Source organism: Hyperoodon ampullatus, assembly GCF_949752795.1.
Source record: "Hyperoodon ampullatus genome assembly, chromosome: 4".
NCBI lineage: Eukaryota > Metazoa > Chordata > Mammalia > Artiodactyla > Ziphiidae > Hyperoodon > Hyperoodon ampullatus.
In genome coordinates, this window is record NC_136917.1 from 58,136,982 (window position 1) to 58,162,989 (window position 26,008).

Consider the following 26,008-nt stretch of genomic DNA (forward strand, 5'->3'; position numbering starts at 1 on the left):
AGGCTATAAACTGCAGATGACATGACTTTGGAGTTGTCCGTCCCACGGTTGCCTCAGAAGGGTGGGGATTCTCAGGGTAGATCAGGAATGACCCTCAGCAACTGGCTTCCCCACCTTTCCCCTGAGGGCTTCCTGTCTTCACCACCCCCATCCAACCACAAGCAAAAATTCAGAAAAGTGGTGTGGGCCAAGGGAGGGTGCTAAGTCCCTGGTTGCCCATACACTCTACACGTGGTATATGACTGTTTACGCTTTGCCACAGTCCTATAATACCAATTTTACAGATAAGGAAACAGAAGCTCAGGGAACTGGAGAAACTCCACCTAGATTCCTAAGCCAATGCGGCTTTAGGTGGCACCAGGCAGTGTCCTTGCTGAGACATTCTGTCATCTGATGCCTGGCAGAGAAAGAAGGTACTGAGCTGGACTTTATCTATGCTGAAAAGTCTTCTCAGGGCAATGACGATGCCTGATCGGAGTTTCTGATGAAAAAAAAGCATAAAAGGCTCAAACAAGCCAAGCTGTAATTCCAGACCTCAAGCCAGTTAGCCAGAGATGCCAGACGGTTAAACTCCTTTCTAAACTCCTTTCTCGTTTATCCCTGTGCTGAGTGATGAGAGCAGTGTCAGACACCAAAGGGAGTGTGCAGGTGCACCATGCCATGTGACCAGTCGGCACTCTGACGGTGGACTGAGGAAAGGCCGCTCACAGCATCTTGCTGGTTGGCCAGTGACCCGGCAGGGCTCCCCTGGAACAGGTGCTCCCCGCTTTTGCTTCTTCAAATTACAAAGAGCAAGAACAGGGGCACTTTTTTACAGGCTGAGAAATCCAGTTCAAAGGCCAATCAGGCTTCTGAACTCCATGGGGGCATCCCAAGGACTCTGCTGAAGCAGAATTCATTTTATTTTACATCGATACATTGTCAGATATCGGTCCTAACCCAGAAGAATAAAACCTCAGTATCTGGACTCACAAGAGTTCAATAGCAAGGGAAGGGGCTCAAGGGGAAAGGGGACCAGACGTGGAGCATGAATTCACAACCACCTTTCGAACTGGTGATATTTCCATCCGTCCAGCAAATATTTACTGAGCATATACCACGTGTCAGCACTATTCTAGGTTCTGTGGAAGCAGAGATGAAGGAGAGAAAATCACCTTCAGGAAGCTTACAAGGGGAGGGAGGCAGGCACACTCAAAGATCAGGGAGGTTAAACAATCTGCCCAGGTCCTCGTGTTAATAAGGGGATTTGAACCCAGCTTTTATCACACTCCACTTCACTTGTCTACTGGGAAAGTGGTACCCTGTTATAACTACCAGGTTTTTGTGTTTGTTTCGGTGGCTGGGGGGCAAGGCGGAGGGAGGAGGCGGAGGGAAGGTGTCTGGGAATTGCTGTGGAATCAGTGCTGGATTGCAGCAGCAGGCCATAAAGAAGAAATGCATTTAGCTTGGAATCAGGACTTACATCCTAGTCAAAACTCGTGGACCCTGGGCAAGTCACTAAACCTCACTGTACTTCAGTTTTAGTATCTCTAAAAAGAGGGATTCGGCCTAGCAAGGAATGGTAAAATGGCCTCATCTTACCTAACAATTCAAGCCTCACTCATAGCGGCTGCCTAGGATCCTTCGGTAAGGAGGGTTCTGAAGCCAAATTTGGGGCTGAGCAGCTAGAGCCAGAATTGATAAGTGATGTCTGCCATGAGCTCGGGAAGGGTGATAAGCTGAGAACTCTAACATTTCCAATGATTTGAGGTATCTGAGTGGGAGCCATTTCAATTTTGGTGAGAGAATTTCTTTTTTCTTTTTTTTTAAAAACATCTTTATTGGAGTATAATTGTTTTACAATAGTGTGTTAGTCTCTGCTTTATAACAAAGTGAATCAGCCATACATATACACATATCCTCATATCCCCTCCCTCTTGCATCTCCCTCCGTTCCACCCTTCCTATCCCACTCTTCTAGGTGGACACAAAGCACCGAGCTGATCTCCCTGTGCTATGAGGCTACTTCCCACTAGCTATCTGTTTTACATTTGGTAGTGTATATAAGTCCATACCACTTGGTGAGAGAATTTAAAAACCTCGGACTTCATGACTTTCTAACCAATTCACAGAACTTTCCTTAAAAAGACAGATGGCCTATCTTCTGACCTAAGACTGGAGATACTGTTGTGTTTAATTTTCACTTTAAACAGTTTTGTTACTATGGCTTATTCATAAGAACCTAGAGTTTTGTTATTTAGAATGCTTCACTGAACATGAGCTCACCCATCACCACTGGGACTTGGGGGTAGAGTTTCTGAAGATCTCCCCACCCATGTGCCATTTTGCACTGTGGCTTTGTCACCCACCCATCAAGAGTAAAGTCCATTTCCCCTCCCCTTGAATCTCTGCTAGCTAGACCTGTGGCTGCTTTGACAGAGAGTGTGGTGGAAGTGATGTGCTGAGACTTCTGAGCCTGGGCACTAAAAAAGCCAGGGAGATCATTACCTTGTAGTTGCAGAAGATTTGGGGAAATCTGCGTGAAAGGTATACAGAATTGTTTGTACTATTTCTGCAAAGCTTTTGTAAGTCTGGGATATTTTCAAAATTAGAAGTTAAATGAAAAGTTTTTTGTCCGTTTGTTTTTTAAAGGAAGGCCTGGCAGCTGCCACTTTTGCACTCTAACGCCTAAGGAGCCCAGACCTCCTGAGGCTGTCACACTGTGAGGCCCAAGTCAGCCACACTGAGAGGCCACGTGGAAGGAGGGAGAGGGGGAAAAGGGATACTGGATGGGGGCTTTTTTTTGCACTCAAAAGAACAACTTCTTGTTATGATGAACCAGAAGTACAAGATTTCATTGAAACTGAAACAGTTGACAGAATACGACTGAACTTAAATTAACTTCATGGGAAACAAGAGGGTCAAACCAAGCCAGTAAGAGTGGAAAAGCCCAAGCCTGGACGGGACACGCATAAACATAGTAGCTTCTCAGCATGGGCATCACGTGACCCCTCCCAGCAGTGAGACAGCCAGCAGTCATGCTCCCATCCCTCTCTCCCTTCCAAAGCATCTGCCAAACCAAACAGCTTCTTCCTCTGTATTATTGGTGTAAGCCAACCCAATAGTGCCCCTTGAGACAACTATAAATCTGAAAGCCAAGAAGGAAAGTTTGTAAATCCCATTCAAGGGTAGAAAGTACACATACTCAACTCAGCACACTGGTTATCTCCTATGTTCCAGGACCAGGGAGCAGAGATGAATCTTTCCTGCCAAGTCCTGCCCAAATTATAGAATCTCTAACGCCAAGATTTGGGGTGATTTACTACATAGCAATAGATAACCAAAACATATGTCAAGCTTCCACCTGTGGCAAAAAGCCTTAAGTTCTGGTTTGGCAAGACCTGGCTATCCAAATGGGTCTTTGAACCCAATCCGTGGGCTGACACATGCTCCTTGCCTAAGTGCTTTTGTATCCTGAGTTGCTTTTTATATAGCATCCCTACTCTTATTTCAGTAAGAAATCTCCCTGCATATCTAAGAATATTAGAAGATGCCCCCCCTTTTTTGTAGTAGGGTTTTTGCTCCTTGTGTTGCCTCTGTTCCCTCAGTGCCCCTTTTTCCTGTCTATTTTGGTCACCATCTATCATCTGGGGCCTTTACTCAGGTCTCCGATGATCCTCTGTCGTTGGTTAATATTTAAGGCTGAGATTCTGTCACTTGCAATCTTAAGAGTCTTGACCAACACAAATGGTGGAAGCCTAAACTAAAATAGTATGAGCAAGGTTGACTGGAGTCAGACATTAAAGAGGTAAATTAGAGAGAACATGAAACCTAACTGAATTTGGGAGAGAGGAGATGCTTTGAAAGAAGTCTGTATGGGGTGCAGCTGAAGCACCTAGGAGTGGTAAATTCTATGGGAGGTGTGGGATACAAGAGGGAAAGCTTCACAGAAGTGCTGATATTCTGTTTGATCTCTCCATACAGTTGGGCAGAATGGGAATGAGGAGTAGGGAGTGAAGGGAGCAGCATGGCTGGTTAGAGGCCATCCTCGATGGTGACATCCTTAACTCCAAGCCGAGGTAGTTACTGGATGAGACATCTGGTGGTCTTAGAAGGGGATGGGTATAATTTGCACATGGGAGAGAGGTGAATTGTTAAAAGGAAAGATTGGAGCGTGGTGGACTGTCTGCCAAGATGGCCACCAATGATTCCTCTCACTCTGTATTCACATGCTATTCCTCCTAGTGAGATGGAATGTATTTTACACCAATGTTTATAACAGCCATTATTTATTATTCAAAATAGCTCAAAAGCAGATACCCAAATGTCCATCAACTAATGAACAGATGAATAAAATATGAACAGATGAATAAAATATGGTATATCCATACAATAAAATATTATTTGGCAAAGGAATGGAGCACTGATAGTTGCTACAACGTGGATGAACCTTGAAAACATTACACTAAGTGAAAGAAGCCGGTCATGAAAGAGCGCATATTACATGATTCCATTTATAAGAAAAGTTCAACACAGGCAAATCAATAGAGACAGAAAGTAGATTCATGTAGGAGGAGAGTTAAGGAAATCGGGAGTGATTGCCAAAGGGTTTCTTTTCGGGGTGATGAAAATCTTCTGGAATTAGACAGTGCTGATGGTCACACAATTCTGTGAATACACCAAAAACCACTGGATTGGACACTTTAAATGGGAGAATTGTATGGTATGTGAATTGTATCTCAATAAAGCTGTTGCCAAAAAAGCAGGAGTGGGGGGAGATGGCATCTATTTCCCCTCCTGCTGAATCTGGCCAGCCTTTGAGCAACAGAATACAGGGTAAGTGAGGCGGTGCCAGCTCTGGGCCTAGCTGTTAAAAGCCTAGCAGCTGCTACTTTCACACTCTTGGAAGCTAGTTGCCGTGGAAAGGGAGATGTGTAGAGAGAGGCCTCATGGAGCTAAACCCAGGCCTTCGTCACGTGAGCGAGGCAGTCTTGGACATTTCAGCTCCAGCCAAGCTGACAGCTGGATTAAGTCACACAAGTGACCCCAGGAGAGATCCCCTAAAGCCAACTCACAGAATCATGAGAAATAATAAATCACTGTTGTTTTAAGCCACTGAGCTTCAGGGTGGTATGTTATACAATAAATAACTGAATCACAACCTCTCTGAGCCTCAGATTCCACCTCTATAACATGGGACTAATGCTTCAGGGTCATTATGAAGATTACGTGAAGCTAATGCCAGTGCAAGAAATACTAGTTGGTATAGTTGTTATTATTACTAAAAATCTCCCCAGGAGACCCTTGACATATTGCAGGTGTGCTCCCTGGGAAGCCTCATTCCCACAAGCACCTGCTGCTTCCAATCACATGGTTTCCTGAGAAAAACAAAGGCTTAAAAAAAAAAATACAGGGGCTTCCCTGGTGGGGTAGCAGTTGAGAGTCTGCCTGCCAATGCAGGGGACACAGGTACGAGCCCTGGTCCAGGAGGATCCCATGGGCCGCGAAGCAACTAAGCCCATGTGCCACAGCTGCTGAGCCTGCACTCTGGAGCCCGCGAGCCACAAGTGCTGAGCCCACAGGCCACAACAACTGAGGCCCATGCTCCTGGAGCCTGTGCTCCACAGTGGGAGAAGCCACCGCACCGCAATGAAGAGTAGCCCCTGCTCGCCACAACTAGAGAAAGCCCGCGCGCAGCAACAAAGACCCAATGCAGCCAAAAATAAATTTTAAAAATACAATATCTGAAAAAATGAAATTTGAACTAAAAAATAGACTACCAAAGAAGATTCTGCTTAGATTAGCCATCTACCCACCGACCTGTCCATTCAACACTTTATTAAACCCTTACTAATTACCAGACACCAATTAAGAGTAGCTAAGACCCTAAAACAAATCATTTCCACCTAGGTAGCTGTTAACAGAAGGGACTACACACATGAACTTCAGCTGAGAGATGGCATATGCAGTAGTAGATACATCTAAAATCATCCTGCTAGAGAAAAAAAAACCTAAATTTCTGCAGAGAGCTCAAAGACACATGCTTAGAATACAGGCCCCAAGAATGATTCCGACTGGGGATTCCAGGAGCAATATAAAGAGAAGGAAATGAAAGGGGTCCCTAAAAAGCACATCCCTTAGTGAAAGGGGGGTCAGAGGGTCCCATTCACAGAACCTGGACCCCAGGTTGAGAGAAGAACTTGACCACCTGGCATCCCCTGACATACCTGGTATAGAACAGGTCTGGGCAATTAACAATGCACAGGCTGATGACAGAGAGAGAAATCCTGTAGAAAAGGATGTTAAACAGCTTTCAACTGCATTTATAAAATCATTGATAAATTGATAACACTGAAATAAAAAAGCCTTTTAATCCTAAGAAGAATTAAGATAATATTTTTTCCCTCAAAAATGCTGATGTAATACTTAAATTACACCAAAGGTAAGAAAGAGGGCCAAACCTGTGAGTATTTTCTGCATGAGGGGACAAGGTCCACCGAGCCCAGGAAGCACTTATTCTAGACAAGCTCTATAATGTTCCAAATCCACTGAATGGTAGTTACAGTCAGTATAAACAATACAGGCCCAGAAATGGCCTACAAACCATACACCAGGAGAGCTATGGGTGAAAGACACAACCTAGGGAGGCACTGGACTGAATCTATTGTTTAATACAAATGCTGGGCTGACTTTTTTTTCATTGACACATAACATATACTAAAGTGCACAAATATTAAGTGTGTGGCTTGAAAATGTTTATACCCAGATTAAGATAAAAGAATACTCCTAGGGCTTCCCTGGTGGCACAGTGGTTAAGAATCCGCCTGCCAATGTAGGGAAAACGGGTTCGAGCCCTGGTCCGGGAAGATCCCTCATGCTGCAGAGTAACTAAGCCTGTGCACCACAACTACTGAGCCTGCACTCTAGAGCCCGCGAGCCACAACTACTGAAGCCCACGCGTCTAGAGCCTGTGCTCTGCAACAAGAGAAGCCACCGCAATGAGAAGCCCACACACTGCATCGAACAGTAGCCACCGCTCGCCACAACTAGAGAAAGGCCGCACACAGTAATGAAGACCCAACGCAGCCAAAAACAAAAAACAAAAAAAACTCCTAATACCCCAGAAGTTTCCCTGTGTTCTTCTAGTCAATAACAAACCCTACCCTAGCCTCCGACACCACAGCCAGGGGGTAACCACTATTTTGATCTCCATCACTATAGATTAGTTTGGCTTAATCTTGAAACGCACATAAATGGAATCACATATTACGTGGTCTTTTCAGTCGGCCTTCTTTCATTCATCACAGGGTTACCTTATTTTGAAGCAGAAACCCCAGAAACTGAGATTTATTTTCAGGAAATCCCCCTCTGATGTCATAGACCTGGATGCCAACTGCTTTGATTTATACTGGTTGTACTTCCTGCAGTCCTCCAAGCACGTGTTATAACAACTTACAACAAAACGGAACCTTGGATTGTAAAAGTTTTCCTTCAAGATAAACAATCTTTTAAAGGTATTCAAATCTATTCAATCTTAATACAGCCCCTGACTTGACACCATAAAAGTAAAATCTTTCCCATATTGAGCGCACAATTCCTCTTAAACCTATTTTTCTTCCTTGGCATCCACCCATTCTAAAGAACCCTCAAATTCTGAAATAAAATGAATTGTCAGTTCTGTTACTACTTTTGATTAGTAAGGGGTTAAACTATAGGAAAATCTCTGAGGCAGCCTAAGGCCCTAAATTCAGACAAATGTGTCAGGTCAGAAAAGACAGGAAAGGGACAACAGTACAGCAATAAGATACAGGTACAGATTCCACAGTCAAACTTTCAGGATTCAAATCTGGAGTCTGCCATTTCTAGTTGGGTGGCCTTGGGCAAGTCGTTACTCCACTCTGTGTCTCAATTACTTCACTGTAAAATGGGAATAACCTCATAAGACTGTTGCAAGGATTAAATGTGAATGTATATAAAGCTCTTAGGAGAGCACCTGGCACATAATAAGCACTCGGTAAGAATGAGCTATATTCAAAAGCTGAAAGCTCTAAGAGAGCAACTATTCTGCAAGCCAAGAGGTTATAAAACAGTCATAACGGTCACCAAGACATGTAGCACAGTGCTTCTCAAGATGTTTCCTTCCTAACCCTTCACAGACTGCTACTTTTTGTAAAATGCAAGATTCCATGCTCGAATGTCACAGCAACGTCAAATTGCTCTCAAAGTTTTAAAATTTTACTCTCACTTTCTGTATTTATCTCATTGCAGCCTGATAGCCGCTCATGGACTGGCACTTGTCTGCACAGTAAACTTTGAGTAGCACTGTTCCAGCACACAAGAAGGACTCATAAGCCTGCTGACAACTCAGCTAGCAGGTTAAATAGAATTATGAAAACATATTAGTAAAGAAAACCAACCCCAATAGCAGGGGCAAGAGGATGACTTGAGGGTCAACAAGTTGAGAGATAAAACAATCCCAACAGGCTAAACCTGAAAAGCAAAACTGGCTGCCAGAGCAAGAATCCAACTGGTACTTTGCCCCCTCTCACTGCTCGAGGAGATGCCTTTAGAAAACATGTCGGCCAGGAAGTCATCAGCCCCACAGGGGACAAGAGAAAGGAGGCAGAATTGATTCAGCCCTCCCAAGAAAGAAGTCCTTCTCAGGAGTTAGAAGCCACCCTAAGCAGTCACCAAGCTTTGGAAATGTCAACCATGGCAAACAAAGGCCAGAGTTTCCTCTGTGACAAAGAAAATATGCAAACATTTCCATTGGTGACATTGGACTGCACACATGCACACCCACATAATACACATACAGTCGTCCCTCGGTATCCACGGAGGATTGGTTTCAGGACCCACATGATACCAAAATCTGCGGTGGCGCAAGTCCCTTATATATAAATACCTTATATGAAAGGTATTTGCATATAACCTACGCACATCCTCCTATATCCTTTTTTTTTTTTTTTTTTTTTTTTTGCGGTAGGCGGGCCTCTCACTGTTGTGGCCTCTCCCCCTGCGGAGCACAGGCTCCGGAGCACAGGCTCAGTGGCCATGGCTCACGGGCCCAGCCGCTCCACGGCACGTGGGATCCTCCCAGACCGGGGCACGAACCCGCGTCCCCTGCATCGGCAGGCGGACTCTCAACCACTGCGCCACCAGGGAAGCCCCCTCCTATATACTTTAAATCATTTCTAGATTATTTATAATATGTAACACAATGTAAATGTCATTTAAATAGTTGTAAATACAACGTGAATGTTATGTAAGTAGTTTCTGAAGCACAGTAAATTCAAGTTTTGCTTTTTAGAACTTTCTGGAATTTTTTTTCCCCAAATATTTTCAATCTGGTGGTTGGTTGAATCTGTGGGTGCGGAACCTGAAGATATGGAGGACCAACTGTATATATGCCCCATTCACATCACAGTACCTGTGCTTTTAGGAGGCTCCTGAGGTCCGCCCTGCCAGCCGTACTGTGGGTATCCTTGGTAGGGGTACCCCTGAGGAGGTGGGTAGGGTCCCCCCACAGGTCCTGGAGGGTAGACCTCAGGCCCCATCGGTTGCTGTGGATAAGGTGGGTACGGAGCCGTCGGACCGGGCCCTGGATACGGTGGAGGGTTCCCTTGGTTCATCAGGGACCTGCTGAGTACACCTAAGAGACAGACAATGAAAGTTATTTGCATTTAATCTGGGGAAATCGTTAGGATAAAAACTGTAATCATGAGATCATTTACAAATGGACTTAAGATATCTTAAACCTCTTGCACATCTTCAGCTCTGCCCATTTTGTTTCCTTCTCACCATCACAATTGGTAAATATCTTATGTATGTTTGCCTTTTGTCTGTCTCCCCCACTAGACTACAGGCTGTGACAGCAGGAATCACGTCAGTTTTGGGTCATCACCATGACCCTGGAGCTTAGCATAGTGACTGGCACAAGGCAGGCCCCAGTAAATGTGCTGAATAAAGAACAGATTATTATTTTGTTTTTTAATTCTCTAAAATATCCATAAATGTGATTGGATAGCTCTAAGAAGAAGGCAGAAAGTCTAACAGTATTAATTATGAATCAGATCAGCAGAGGCTGACCTGGTGACAGAAATCCTCCAACAAACAGGGCTGGGCCACAGTGGGGTTTTCTAACAAGCAGCAACACTGGCAGTGAGTGACCAGTGAGTGTAAGGGTTGCCCCCACCCTGGGTACTGGGTGATCTGGTTGCTCTCCTGAGACCCACAGCTCTGAGCAGTATGCTCGGTTGTCACTACACAAAGGGCAGAGCTGTCCACAGAGCATGCCAAGCATCTCCTCTGACCATCCAGGATCCCAGGACTCTGGAGCACTCCCCAGGAGCCCCCACTTTGTTTTACAGGTTCCTGTTCTGGGTGGTTTGCTTCTGTGAGGGAGGCCATTTCTTCCCAATCCCCAAAGCCTTTTATCCATTCTCTTGATTGGGCCTGAAGTCTGGAGGGGGCCAGCATCTCCTTTCTATCATCTCTGTAGGCCCCGAAGTGCCTGACACAATGACTTACTGATTAAAAGCATTACTGGGGAATGCAAAGTACATATATTCTGGATGAACATGATTGCTGTCATCTTGCTGCCTTGTACTGTCACCCCTCTACTGTACTGATATTTAACGTTTTACCTATCTGAGTAAGTTAATAGAGGGAAGAGTCTCATACTCAAAATTTAATAATTTCACCATTAATTCTTTTTCATAATATGCAATCAATAAATTCATAAATGACTCTATAAGAAGAACAGAGTAGCCATAAAGTAAGGTTCCCTAGAAAATCTGCATTAAAATAGTGGACTTTGCTGGCTGCCCACACAACAACCACATCTCCCTTCATAATAAGTCAGATTTCCAGTTAAGTGTCCATTCTTTCTTCCTGTAGTTCATGTGCTTTGGGGAAGCTCATTCCTTACCAGTTCCAGGGTGAGCCCAATCTAACCCAAGCCAATCCAGGTCACCCTTTCCTCTTTTCCATCAAGACTGATTCAAGGACTCCAGGACTAAGCCAATCACAAATGCCATCCCTTGGTCACTCAGATTAGTTCGAAAGTGGTTTGATCAATTAAAATCTTGGGGCTTGGGCTTCCCTGGTGGCGCAGTGGTTAAGAATCCGCCTGCCAATGCAGGGGACAAGGGTTCAAGCCCTGGTCCGGGAAGTTCCCACATGCCGCGGAGCAATGAAGCCCACGAGCCACAACTACGGAAGCCCGCGTGACTAGAGCCCATGCTCCGCAACAAGAGAAGCCAACGCAATGAGAAGCCCACGTACTGCAACGAAGAGTAGCCCCCACTCGCCGCAACTAGAGAAAGCACGCATGCAGCAAGGAAGAGCCAACGCAGGCAAAAATAAATAAAATAAATAAATTTAACAACAACAACAAAAATCGTGGGGCTCTCCTAACACACTCCCAACCTTCCCTTCCCCTTAACACAGTCAAATAAACGGTCTAGCAAGGACATGGCCTACAAAATTGCTGACAGCCAACCTGCAGCCGTGAGGGAGCCAACAGCCTTAAGATGAAGTAGATACTTCAGAAAGGTAGAGCAGAAAGAAGGAAAGAAATGGGATTCCAGGGACTTCCCTGGTGGTCCAGTGGTTAAGACTCTGAACTCCCAATGCAGGGGGCCTGGGTTCGATCCCTAATCAGGGAAATAGATCCCACATGCCGCAACTAAAAAAAAAAAAAGATCCCGCAGGCTGCAATGAAGATCCCGCACGTGGCAACAAAGATTCCGTGTGGCAACAAGGATTCCGTGTGCAGCAACTAAGACCCAACGCAGCCACATACATACATACATAAATACATAACTAAATAATTTAAAAAGAAAGAAAGAAATGGGATTCCAGATGACTTTATAATAGCTCATAAATCAGATTAAAACCCAACCTAACCTAAGCTGCCTCTGTAGAATTTCCACTACTAGGAACCAATAGTAAGGTAAGCTAATGAACCCCTCTGATTGATGTTCAAGCAAGCAGACATTTATGCAGTGCTGACTGTGCCTGGCACTGTGCTAAGTAGTCGGGTATAGAAATGGATATGCTTCAAATCCTTCCCCTGGACAACAGGTTAAAAAGACAAACATAAGGATGGTGGTTTTTAGAAAAGGTGGTAAACAGACTGCTGGGTAGCAGTAGGGGCTTAAACTCAATGAGAGGAGGTGGGAGTGAGGAGAGTGTCACTTGAAGGAGGGGATAATAAACTGAAACTTTGTAAGATGAAATTGGAATGGCTGGAAGATCTCTCTTTTTTTTTTTTTTGCGGTACGCGGGCCTCTCACTGTTGTGGCCCCTCCTGCCGCGGAGCACAGGCTCCGGACGCGCAGGCTCAGCGGCCATGGCCCACGGGCCCAGCCGCCCCGTGGCATGTGGGATCCTCCCGGACCGGGGCACGAACCCGCGTCCCCTGCATCGGCAGGCGGACTCTCAACCACTGTGCCACCAGGGAAACCCGAAGATCTCTCTTTTGACCTCATCTGCATTCTGTCTCTCATTCTTCTTTCTTCAGGGGCCTGGCAGGGATTCAGAAAAGAACTAGAGTTCTTTCCCTTCTTTGCTCTCTGGTCTATGCCAACGTGGCATCACACTCTGACCTGGAAATGGCCTTTCCCTTTACCCTAAACCAAAGGCTCACGGTGACAAATACTGCAATCATCACGTGAACCTGCGCACCTAACTGCTGACTACTTCTGCATTTCCTCTCTCCTACCTGGAAGGCTGTGGTAAACCTAGTGAGCCCTGGTTAACACAGAAATCAGTCTCATTAACCCCCCTACAGCTATTCCATTAGTTATTTTTTAAGTCACAGAAGTAGAACACAGCCATCATAACTACTCTTTCCTGAAGTTCAGTGTGTGTGTGTCCTCTGTATTGACCTAATTCCATCAAAACTGTAGTTTAACTTCATTAATCCAACAAGACCCTGTAATAATGATCATTGTCCCTCTAGCAAAGTCTCTACCTATATTTCTCTGAAGACACTGCCCTTCTAAGAACAATGGGCAGTGAGAAGGAACAGAGAACAAAGTGTTTAGAACTATCACAACCTCACACCTCAATGTTTCATGACTTTTCTTGATCGATCTATGTGTATCTATTCCTCATTATTCCTGGGACCCTCAAAACTCTCCCAAATGTATGTGTCCTCCCCACTCTCCCTCAACCATGTTTCCCCCTCATTTTTAGTATGTAACTTTCTCCCTCTGCCTGAGAAATTGCTTAATGTCTGGGGTCAGGGGAACCCCATGTACTACTCAGACGCACTTATAAAGAGCATAAGCCATACAGATGCTCTACTGTCATGACCCACCCCCACCCCACACTCTGTCTTGTGTTCCCAGAACACAGTCACCTTAGAACAATAAAATCTGGGACTATTTTCAGTTTCCTCTAAGCAGGAAAAAAATCCCAGTAAGAGAATAGCAAAAAAGTCATAGAAATAGCATCTGTGTCAAGATCAAAGATTCCAGAGCTGGCATCTTTTTTTTTTTTTTTTTTTTTTTTTTTTTTTTTTTTTTTGCGGTACGCGGGCCTCTCACTGTTGTGGCCTCTCCCGTTGCGGAGCACAGGCTCCGCATGCGCAGGCTCAGCAGCCATGGCTCACGGGCCCAGCCGCTCCGCGGCATATGGGATCCTCCCAGACCGGGGCACGAACCCGTATCCCCTGCATCGGCAGGCGGACTCTCAACCACTGCGCCACCAGGGAGGCCCCAGAGCTGGCATCTTAAAAGCAGGAGTTCACCCAGTGGGAATCAATTGTTCCCATGCTTATACAGAAGCAAACCCAAGTAAAGAAAGATTCCCTCACATTGACACAGTCTAGTACAAACCACTTAACATACGCAAAATATAAATGAGCTTTAAATTTAAGGTATGATACAAAACTTTAAAACATGAATGTTTTCCCTTATAAATTTGGTCGGGTGAAATGTAAGCTCTACTATAGTAGAGTATGTTACACTGAGGATCAAATGTAAACAGTGGAAATTGTAGCATTAAAGACAAATCATAGCTCCAAAAGAGACAGCTCAAATCAAGCAGCAGCCAAGATCCATTAAAACTGCATTGAGGGCTTCCCCAGTGGTGCAGTGGTTGAGAGTCCACCTGCCGATGCAGGGGACACAGGTTCATGCCCCGGTCTGGGAAGATCCCACATGCCACGGAGTGGCTAGGACCGTGAGCCATGGCCACTGAGCCTGTGCGTCCGGAGCCTGTGCTCCGCAACGGGAGAGGCCACAACAGTGAGAGGCCCGCGTACCGCAAAAAAAAAAAACAAAAAAAAAACTGCATTGAATCTGGGCTTCCCTGGTGGCACAGTGGTTGAGAATCTGCCTGCCAGTGCAGGGGACACGGGTTTGATCCCTGGTCCAGGAAGATCCTGCATGCTGTGGAGCAGCTGGGCCCATGCGCCACAACTACTGAGCCTGCGCTCTAGAGCCCACGAGCCACAACTACTGAGCCCACATGCCACAACTACTGAATCCTGTGTGCCTGGAGTCCGTGCTCTGCAACAAGAGAAGCCACCACAATGAGAAGCGCACGAATAGCAACAAAGAGTAGCCCCCGCTCGCCGCAACCAGAGAAAAGCCTGTGCGCAGTGACAAAGACACAACACAGCCAGAAACAATAAACAAATAAAATAAAATAATAATAAAATAAATAATTTTTTTAAAAAACCACTGCATTGAATCTATTTGCAAAAGAATTCAGAGTAATGATAGTAAAGATGATCCAAGATCTCAGGAAAAGAATGGAGGCACAGACTGAGAAGATGTAAGAAATGTTTAACAAAGAGCTAGAAGATCTAAAGAACAAACAAATGGAGATGAACAATACAGTAACTGAAGTGAAAAATACACTAGAAGAAATCAATAGCAGAATAAATGAGGCAGAAGAACAGGTGAGCTGGAAGACACAATGGTGGAAATCACTGTCATGGAATAGAATAAAGAAAAAAGAATAAAAAGAAATGAAGACAGTCTCAGAGACCTCTGGGACAATATGAAACACACTAACATTTGCATTATAGGGGTCCCAGAAGGAGAAGAGAGAAAGGACCTGAGAAAACATTTGAAGAGATAATAGCTGAAAACTTCCCTAGCATGGGAAAGGAAACAGTCACCCAAGTCCAGGAAGCACAGAGAGTCCCATGCAGGATAAACCCAAGGAGGAACAGGCTGAGACACATAGTCAAATTGACAAAAAATTAAAGACAAAGAGAAAATATTAAAAGCAACGAGGGAAGGGACTTCCCTGGTGGCACAGTGGTTAAGAATCCACCTTCCAGTGCACGGGATGTGGGTTCAATCTCTGGTCAGGGAACTAGATCCCACATGCATGCCACAACTAAGAAGCCTGCTGGCAGCAACTAAGGAGCACATAGGCTGCAACTAAGGAGCCAGTGAGCCACAACTAAGGAGCCTACCTGCTGCAGCTAAGACCCAGCACAACCAAAATAAGTAAATAAAATAAATTTTTTAAAAAAGCAACAAGGGAGGGCTTCCCTGGTGGCGCAGTGGTTGAGAGTCCGCCTGCCAATACAGGGGACGTGGGTTCGTGCCCTGGTCCGGGAAGATCCCACATGCCGTGGAGCGGCTGGGCCCATGAGCCATGGCCGCTGAGCCTGTGCATCAGGAGCCTGTGCTCCGCAGTGGGAGAGGCCACAGCAGTGAGAGGTTCGCGTGCCACAGGAAAAAAAAAAAAAAGCAACAAGGGAAAAGCAACAAATAACATACAAGGGCGGTGGGACTTCCCTGGTGGCACAGTGGTTAAGAATCTGCCTGCTAATGCAGGGGACACGTGTTCAAGCCCTGGTCCGGGAAGATCCCACATGCCGCGGAGCAACTAAGCCCGTGCGCCACAACTACTGAGCCTGCTCTCTAGAGCCCGCGAGCCACAACTACTGAAGCCCATGTGCCCAGAGCCCGTGCTCCACAACAAAGAGAAGCCACTGCAATGAGAAGACCGTGCACCGCAACGAAGAGTAGCCCCCACCTGCCGCAACTAGAGAAAGCCCGCGCAAAGCAACGAAGACCCAACACAGCCAAAAATAAATAAATAAAACTAAAAATTTAAAAAAAAAGAAAAAAACATACAAGGGGGGAGTTCCCTGGCAGTCCAGTGGTTAGGACTTGGCACTTTCACTACTGGGTGAAAGCCCTGGGTTCAATCCCTGTTGGGAAACTAACATCCCACAAGCTGCTTGGTGGAAAAACAAAAAGAAAAAAAACATACATGGGAATTCCCATAAAGTAATCAGCTGATTTTTCAGCAGAAACTGCAGGCCAGAGGGGAGTGGCATGATGTATTTAAAGTGATGAAAGGGAAGAACCTACAACCAAGAATACTCTACCCAGCAAGGCTTTCATTCAGATTTGACAAAGAAATCAAAAGCTTTACAGACAAGCAAAAGCTAAGAGAATTCAGCACCACCAGACCAGCTTTGCAACAAATGCTGCTAAAGGAACTTCTCTACGTGGAAAAGAAAAGGCCACAACTAGAAATAAGAAAATTATAAATGGAAAAGCTCACCAGTAAAGGCAAATATACAGTAAAGGTAGGAAATCATCCACACACAAATATGATATGAAAACCAGCAATCATGAGAAGAGGAGAGCTATTAGAAATGAATTTGATAGGATATTAGAAATGAATTTGAAATGAAAAGACCAGCAACTTAAGACAGTCATGTTTATATAGCTAGTGGGAAGCAGCCACATAGCACAGGGAGATCAGTTCGGTGCTTTGTGACCCCTAGAGGGGTGGGATAGGGAGGGCGGGAGGGAGGGAGACGCAAGAGGGAAGAGATATGGGGATATATGTATATGTATAACTGATTCACTTTGTTATAAAGCAGAAACTAACACACCACTGTAAAGCAATTATACTCCAATAAAGATGTAAAAACACTAAAAAATAACAATAAAGTAAGATTCCACAGCGGGGGAAAAAAACAAAAAAACTTCATGGGAACCACAAACTGAAAATCTACAATAGATAAAAAACGCACAAAAAAGAAAAAGCAATCCAAACACAACACTAAAGTTAGTCATCAAATCACAAGAGAAGAGAACGAAAGAGGAAGGGGAGAAAAAAGACCTACAAAAACAAATCCAAAATAATTAACAAAACGGCAATAGAAACATACATACTGATAATTACCTTAAATGTAAATGGATTAAATGCTCCAACCAAAAGATACAGAGTGGCTGAATGGATACAAAAACAAGACCTGTAAATATGCTGTCTACAAGAGACCCAATTCAAATCTAGGGACACATACAGACTGAAAGTGAGGGGTTGGAGAAAGGTATTCCATGCAAATAGAAATCAAAAGAAAGCTGGAGTGGCAATACTCATATCAGACAAAGTAGACTTTAAAATAAAGACTGTTACAAGAGCCAAAGAGGACACTACATAATGATTAAGGGATCAATCCAAGAAGAAGATATAATAATTGTAAATATATATGCACCCAACATAGGAGCACCTCAATATATAAGGCAAATACTAACAGCCATAAAAGGAGGAATCGACAGTAACACAATAATAGTGAAGGACTTTAACACCCCACTTTGATCAATGGACAGATCATCCAGACAGAAAATCAATAAAGAAACACAGGCTTTAAATGACACATTAGACTACATGGACTTAATTTATATTTATAGAGCATTCCATCCCAAAACAGCAAAATACACATTCTTTTCAAGTGCACGTGGAACATACTCCAGGATTGATCACACGCTGGGCCACAAAGCAAGCTTTGGTAAATTTAAGAAAACTGAAATCATGTGAAACATCTTTTCCAACCACAACACTGAGATTAGAAATCAATTACCGGAAAAAAAAAAAACCTGTAAAAAAACACAAAAGTGGAGGCTAAACAATATATTACTAAACAACCAATGCATCACCAAAGAAATCAAAGAGGAAATCAAAAAATACCTACAGACAAATGACAATGAAAACACAATGACCCGAAACCTATGGGACACAACAAAAGCAGTTCTAAAAGGGAAGTTTATAGCAATACAATCTTACCTCAGGAAACAAGAAAAATCTCAAACAACCTAACCTTACACCTAAAGCAACTAGAGAAAGAACAAACAAAACCCAAAGTTAAAAACAAAACAAAACAAAAAAAACCCCCCAAAGTTAGTAGAAGGTAAGTAATAAAGATCAGAGCAGAAATAAATGAAATAGAGACAAAGAAAACAATAGAAAAGATTAATGAAATTAAAAGCTGGTTCTCTGAAAAGATAAACAAAATCGATAAATCTTTAGCCAGCTTCATCAGGAAAAAAAGAGAGAAGGCTCAAATCAATAAAATTAGAAATGAAAAAGGAGATGTTACAACTGACACCACAAAAATACAAAGGATCATAACAGACTACTACAAACAGCTATATGCCAAAAAAATGGACAACCTAGAAGAAATGGACAAATTCTTAGAAAGGTACAACCTTCCAGGACTGAACCAGTAAGAAATAGAAAATATGAACAGACCAATCACAAGTACTGAAATTGAAACTGTGATTTAAAAACTCCCAACAAACAAAAGTCCAGGACCAGATGGTTTCACAGGTCAATTCTATCAAACATTTAGAGAAAAGTTTACATCTATCCTTGTGAAACTATTCCAAAAACTTGCAAAGAAAGGAACACTCCCTAACTCATTCTGTGAGGCCACCATCACCCTGATACCAAAACCAGACAAAGATACCACAGAAAAAGAAAATTACAGACCAATATCACTGATGAACATACACGCAAAAAGACTCGACAAAATACTAGCAAACTAAATCCAACAATACATTAAAAGGATCATATACCATAATCAAGTGGGATTCATCCCAGGAATGCAAGGATTTTTCAGTATCTGCAAATCAATCAGTGTGATACACCACATTAACAAATTGAAGAATAAAAACCATATGATCATCTCAATAGATGCATAAAAAGCTCTCGACAGGGTTTCCCTGGTGGCGCAGTGGTTGAGAGTCCGCCTGCCGATGCAGGGGACACAGGTTCGTGCCCTGGTCCGGGAAGATCCCACGTGCCGCGGAGCAGCTGGGCCCATGAGCCATGGCCACTGAGCCTGCGTGTCTGGAGCCTGTGCTCCGCAATGGGAGAGGCCACAACAGTGAGAGGCCCGCATACCGCAAAAAAAAAAAAAAAAAAAAAAAAAAAAAGCTTTCGACAAAATTCAACACCCATTTATGAAAAAAACTCTCCAGAAAGTGGGCACAGAGGAAACATACCTCAACATAATAAAGGCCATATATGACAAACCCACAGCTAACATCATACTCAATGGTGAAAAGCTGAAAGCATTTTCTCTGAAATCAGGAACAAGACATGGATATCCACTCTTGCCATTTTTATTCAACATAGTTTTGGAAGTCCTAGCCATGGCAATTAGAGAAGAAAAACAAATAAAAGGAATACAAATTGGAAAAGAAAAAGTAAAGCTGTCACTGTTTGCAGATGACATGATACTATACATAGATAATCCTAAAGATGCCACTAGAAAACTACTAGAGCTAATCAATGAATTTGGTAAAGCTGCAGGATACAAAATTAATACACAGAAATCTGTTGCATTGTTATACACTAACAACAAAAGAGAAAGAAACAATCCCATCTGCCATCACATCAAAAAGAATAAAATACCTAGGAATAAACCTACCTAGGGAGACAAAAGACCTGTACTCTGAAAACTATAAGACGCTGATGAAAGAAATTGAAGATGACACAAACAGATAGAGAGATATACCATGTTCTTGGATTGGAAGACTCAATACTGTCAAAATGACTATACTACCCAAGGCAATCTACAGATTCAATGCAATCCCTATCAAATTACCAATGGCATTTTTCACAGAACTAGAACCAAAAATATTTTTTTTTCTCATGAACCATATGCATGGCTAAAATTTTTTTAAATTTGTATGGAGACACGAAACACCCTGAACAGCCAAAGCAATCGTGAGAAACAAAACTGGAGCTGGAGGAATCAGGCTCCCGGACTTCAGGCTATACCACAAAGCTAGTCATCAAAACAGTATGGTACTGGCACAAAAACAGAAATATAGATCAATGGAACAGGATAGAAAGCCCTGAAATAAATCCAAGTGCCTATGGTCAATTAATCTACGAGAAAGGAGGCAAGACTATACAGAAAAGACAGTCTCTTCAAAAATGGTGCTGGGAAGACTGGGCAGCTAACATGTAAAAGAATGAAATAGAATATTTTTTAACACCATGCACAAAAATAAACTCAAAATGGATTAAAGACCTAAATGTAAGACCAGATACTGTAAAACTCTTAGAGGAAAACAGGCAGAATGCTCTATGACATAAAACACAGCAATATCTTTTTCGATCTGTCTCCTAGAGTAATGGAAATAAAAACAAAAATAAACAAATGGGACCTAACTAAACTCAAAAGCTTTTGCACAGCAAAGGAAACCATAAACAAAGTGAAAAGACAACCCACAGAATGGGAGAAAATATTTGCAAACGATGTGATCAACAAGGGATTAATCTCCAAAATATACAAACAGCTCATGCAGCTCAGTATAAAAAAACAAAAAACAAAAAACAAAAACAAAAAAACCCAACCCAATCCAAAAATGGGCAGAAGACCTAAATAGACATTTCTCCAAAGAAGACATACAGATGGCCAACAGGCACATGAAAAGATGCTCAACATTGCTAATTGTTAGAGAAATGCAAATCAAAACTATAATGAGATATCATCTCACCCCAGTCAGAATGGCCATCATCAGACTTCACTGGTGGCACAGTGGTTAAGAATCTGCCTGCCATGGGCTTCCCTGGTGGCGCAGTGGTTGAGAGTCCACCTGCCGATGCAGGGGACATGGGTTCGTGCCCCGGTCTGGGAGGATCCCACATGCCGCGGAGCGGCTGGGCCCGTGAGCCATGGTTGCTGAGCCGGCGTGTCTGGAGCCTGTGCTCCGCAACGGGAGAGGCCGCAACAGTGAGAGGCCCGCGTGCCACAAAAAAAAAAAAAAAAAAAAAAAAAGAATCTGCCTGCCAATGCAGAGGACATGGGTTCAAGCCCTGGTCCGGGAAGATCCCACATGCCGCAGAGCAGCTAAGCCCATGCTCCACAACTACTGAGCCTGTGTGCCACAGCTGCTGAAGCCCGTGTGCCTGGAGCCTGTGCTCCACAGCAGGAGAGGCCACCGCAATGAGAAGCCCATGCACTGCAGTGAAGAGTGGCCCCCATTCACCACAACTAGAGGAAGCCTGTGCACAGCAATGAAGACCCAACCAGCCATAAATAAATAAAATAAATTTAAAAAAAAAAGAATGGCCATCATCAAAAAGTCTATGAACAACAGATGCTGGAGAGGGTGTGGAGAAAAAAGGGAACCCTCCTACACTGTTGGTGGGAATGTAAATTGGTACAACCACTATGGAGAACAGTATGGAGGTTCCTTAAACTAAAAATAGAGCTACTGTATGATCCAGCAATCCCACTCCTGGGCATATATCCAGAGAAAACCATGGTTTGAAAGGATACATGCACCCCAGTGTTCACTGCAGCACCGTTTACAATAGCCAAGACATGGAAGCAACCTAAATGTCCATCAACAGATGAATAAAGATGTGGTACATATACACAATGGCATATTACTCAGCCATAAAAAAGAATGAAATAATGCCATTTGCAGCAACATGGACATGGAGACTATCATACTAAGTGAAGTAAGTCAGAGAAAGACAAATATCAAATGATACTGCTTATGTGTGGAATCTAAAAAAAATAATACAAACGAATTTATTTACAAAACAGAAACAGACTTAGAGAACTTATGGTTACCAAAGGGGAAACGTGGGGGCGGGGAGATAAGTTGGGAGTTTGGGATTGACGTGTATACACTCTATATTTAAAACAGACAACCAGCAAGGGCCTACTGTACATCACAGGGATCTCTACTCAATATTCTGTAATAACCTAAATGGGAAAAGAATCTGAAAAAAAATAGATACATGTATATGTACAACTGAATAACTCTGCTGTACACCTGAAACTGACACAACATTGTAAATCAACTATACTCCAATATAAAACAAAAATTTTTTTTAAAAGGCTGCACTGAACACTCTTATCTGATGATCCCACTCAAGACATGCTCAGAGTCATAGGATTTTCAGTCATTCAACCATACAATGAGAAGAGCAGAAACTATTCTTTCGGAAAGTGGCCCATGGAGGTAAGATCACAATAAAAGACCTCATCAAACCAGAGATGAAGGAAAGAATAACAGTTTTCAAAGTTATTTTTTAAATGACAAGACACCTGGTAGCGTGGCACTGACCCTGCAGGCAGTAGGGTGGAGAATGTTCCTTTGGAAAAACTGAGCAGCCCCAAGGGGGAAAAATTATTGATAATACTCGAGGACACTCCAATGACTCACCCAGTCACTCCACAGAAAAGCCCATGCACGCAGAACTTCTAATCAGCTTTTTATTGCCTCATAAATAAATGAATGAACAAGGATTATCAAGACATTTGAGGAAAGCCTGCAACATAAAAGAACAAAACAGAAAAAAAGAAAAAACCACCCAAACGTCCAAAAAAAAACAAAAGAATAAATTACGGTGCATCTATATAATAGTTCCTTTGCAATTATTCTTAATTTGATGCATGATATAACAGTAAGTGTAGAAAAATGTAAAAGCATGATCCCATTTTCTTTAAAATAAATACTAATAAATGGATCAGTGTTACAGAATGAAGAATTCTACAAGAGACACACACAGTAGTCACCTAATTTAATAGAAAGGCACCACTGCAACTCAGAAGGTAAAAATTAATCTTTCCAATAAATAGTGCTGGCTATACTAATGGGAGAAAATAAAAAAATGAACCTTGATCTCCATCCTTATAAGCCAAGAATAATTCACACTGTACTCTGGACACAATCACACTTTTAGAACAAAGTTTATAATATATTCATGACTCTGGAAATATTTATCTTACGACCCAGCAACTCTACTCTTAGATATATACTAAAGTAAAATGAGTGTGTAAGTCCACCAAAGACGTATGTAAGAATAGTCAGTGACTTCCCTGGTGGTCCAGCGGTTAAGACTCTGTGCTTCTAGTGCAGAGGGCGCGGGTTCGATATCTGGTCAGGGAACTAAGATCCCACATTCCCTCATGCAGCACAGCATAGCCAAAAAAAAAAAAAAAAAAAAAAAAGGAATGGTCAAAGCAGCTTGATTTATTATAGCTCCAAACAGGAAACTATCCAAATGTTCATCAACAGCAGAACAGAAAGATTACGGTATAGTTATACAATTGAGACTGCCCAGCGATAAGGAAAGAACAATTACTACATACAGCAATGTGGATGAGTCCCACAGACAATGATGAACAAAAGAAGCCAGACTCAACAGACTTCACACTGTAAGATTCCATTTATATGAGGTTCAAGAACAGCCAAAACGAATCTACGGATATTGACTGGAAGAGGCACAAGAGGAGACTTCTGGGATGATGGAGATGTTCCACATCTTGAGCTGAGTCATGATTACATGGAACAGTTTTGGAGTTGTACATTAAGATTTTCATGCTTTGGCAGACAAGCCTGGGAAGGGCTGAGGGGACAGTCCTGAGGAGCCTTGATTAAAATGGGAAAAAAAGAAAAAAAAAAGATTTTCATGCTTTAAGTGTACAGTAACAGTAGACAGACAAAATTTGGCTAGAAGGAAAAAAACATTTATAGCAGTTTTCCCTGGGTGCTGGAATTACTGGCAATTGTTATTTATCCTGTATGTTAGAAAATTTCAATAAGGAACCTATATAGTCAGAAAAAAATTAAGTTTTCTTAGTGCTTTTTGGTATTTTCATGTTACCCACCTCTTTTTTTTTTTTTTTTTTAATGCCTAGAATGCTTCTGTAGACCTCCTGTCCCCTTCTAGTGCCCCAATTTCCCTTCCTATTATTAATTTTCCCTTGTGGATAAACTATTTTATATCTGCTCTTCACTGCTTTTTACAGAGATTTTTGTAACTGTGATTCTTTTTTTGGTGGGGGTTGGGGGAGGCACGCCATGCAGCATGTGGGATCTTAGTTCCCCGACCAGGGATCGAACCCGTGCCCCCTGCAGTGGACGTGCAGAGTCTTAACCACTGGACTGCCAGGGAAGTCCCATGATTCTTTTTTTCACAAGACACTTCAGCTTCTTAAGTTCTTTAAATGTTTTTTCTCTGCTTCAAACTGAGAAGTCACTTGGCTAAGTACCAAACATGGGGTTAAAAAAAAAAATTCTCTTGGTTACATGCAGACTTCCCCTACCTTGGAACTATTCTTATCTTCAAAGCCAGAAGTCATGCTTATCCCTCCATCTTTACATATCCTTCTTGGGAATTCATAAAATTGTAAAGTTTTTTTAAAAAGGGCTGATTTTACTCTAAAGACCTCCTCTGTGTCTTTTCTGAACTCCCTAGTTAGCTGGCCTTTTAATAGGATCTTCATAAATAGATTATTTTATATTCTAGGTCCCTCAGTTTTTCTTGATTCTCATACCCATAATTTTGGATATGGTTTGTTGGGCTAAAAAAAGCTTTAGAATTACTGGTTTTGTGCTGCTCTATCATCTCAGGTTTACAGTTTTTGTTAAATTTTGGCATTGATGTGTTCGTTTATTCCATTCACACAGTCATTTGTTCCTTCTATAAAAAGTAGAGACAGTAGGTCAGGGAAGTCAGAGAAGGCTTCTAACGGGAAGCAATGATCACACTGAGAGTTAGGCAGAAAGGGAAATGCGGATTATTCAGCCTTCACACTCCGGTCAGACATAGCGCTCACAAACAGCCTTACTAAGAGTAGACTTTCAGGGTCACTGCAGCTTCTTTTTCTATAGTTATCCTTTATCTCTTATAATAGGAGTCGTGTAATTTTATTCGTTTGCTTGTCAGATACTATTGGCAAACCTAATCATTTGTTTATTCAACATTATTAAGTACTTACTACATGACAAGCCCAGTACTGAGGATATGAGAGAAAGAACTCTAGCTGCCTTCCTCTTCCCCTTCAGTATCACTGATAATAAAAATAAAATTATTGGGACTTCCCTGGTGGCACAGTGGATAAGAATCCACCTGCCAATGCAGGAGACACAGGTTCGATCCTTGGTCTGGGAAGATCCCACATGCCACGGAGCAACTAAGCCCGTGTGCCACAACTACTGAGCCTGTGCTCTAGAGCCCATGAGCCACAACTACTGAGCCCACATGCCTAGAGCCCGTGCTCCACAACAAGAGAAGCCACCACAATGAGAAGTCTGCCCACTGCAACAAAGAGTAGTCCCTACTCACCACAACTACAGAAAGCCCACACGCTGCAACGAAGACCCAACACAGCCATAAATAAATAAATTTATTTTAAGAAGTAATTAGAGTGCTTCCCTGGTGGCGCAGTGGTTGAGAGTCTGCCTGCCGATGCAGGGGGCACGGCTTTGTGCCCCCGTCTGAGAAGGTCCCACATGCCGCGGAGAGGCTGGGCCCGTGAGCTATGGCCGCTGAGCCTGCGCTCCGCAACGGGAGAAGCCACAACAGTGAGGGGCCCGCATACCGCAAAAAAAAAAAAAAAAAAGTAATTTGAAAAAAGGTTGTAGCTTCCACACCAACTATTGGAGTCCTTTAAAATAAATTAATAAAATTAAAATTAAATTATCTTTTCCATTCGTCTGTTATTGCATCAGATGGAAAATGCTGGAAGTTCTCCAAATTTCAAGGGTATGGTGAGGGAGGTTTGGCTATACAGACTAGTCACTTTGGCTGGTTCAGAAGGCGGTCACCTCAAAGAGTTATGCAAGTTTAATGAAACTCAGGTACAAGTACAGCCCGTGTGACCCCGCCAACAGGGGAGGTGGGTCCACACGTAGTGTGAGCCTGCGGTGAGCCGAGAAAAGAAGCAACGGCATCAAATCTGAACCCCAAAGCCAAAGCCACAAGAACAGGCATTCCAC

At 43.1% G+C, this 26,008-nt stretch overlaps 1 protein-coding gene across 2 annotated transcripts in view; it reads right to left on the reverse strand.

Annotated features, from left to right (window-relative positions):
- The window catches only part of CYSTM1 (cysteine rich transmembrane module containing 1), a 79,096-nt gene that overhangs the window by 41,521 nt on the left and 11,567 nt on the right, over positions 1 to 26,008 (reverse strand). For both annotated transcript variants that reach the window (XM_079702286.1, XM_079702285.1), the window contains exon 2: positions 9,409 to 9,630. In XM_079702286.1, the coding sequence (XP_079558412.1) occupies positions 9,409 to 9,610 (202 nt within the window). In that variant the 5' untranslated portion in view covers positions 9,611 to 9,630. The remainder of the gene's footprint in view (positions 1 to 9,408; positions 9,631 to 26,008) is intronic.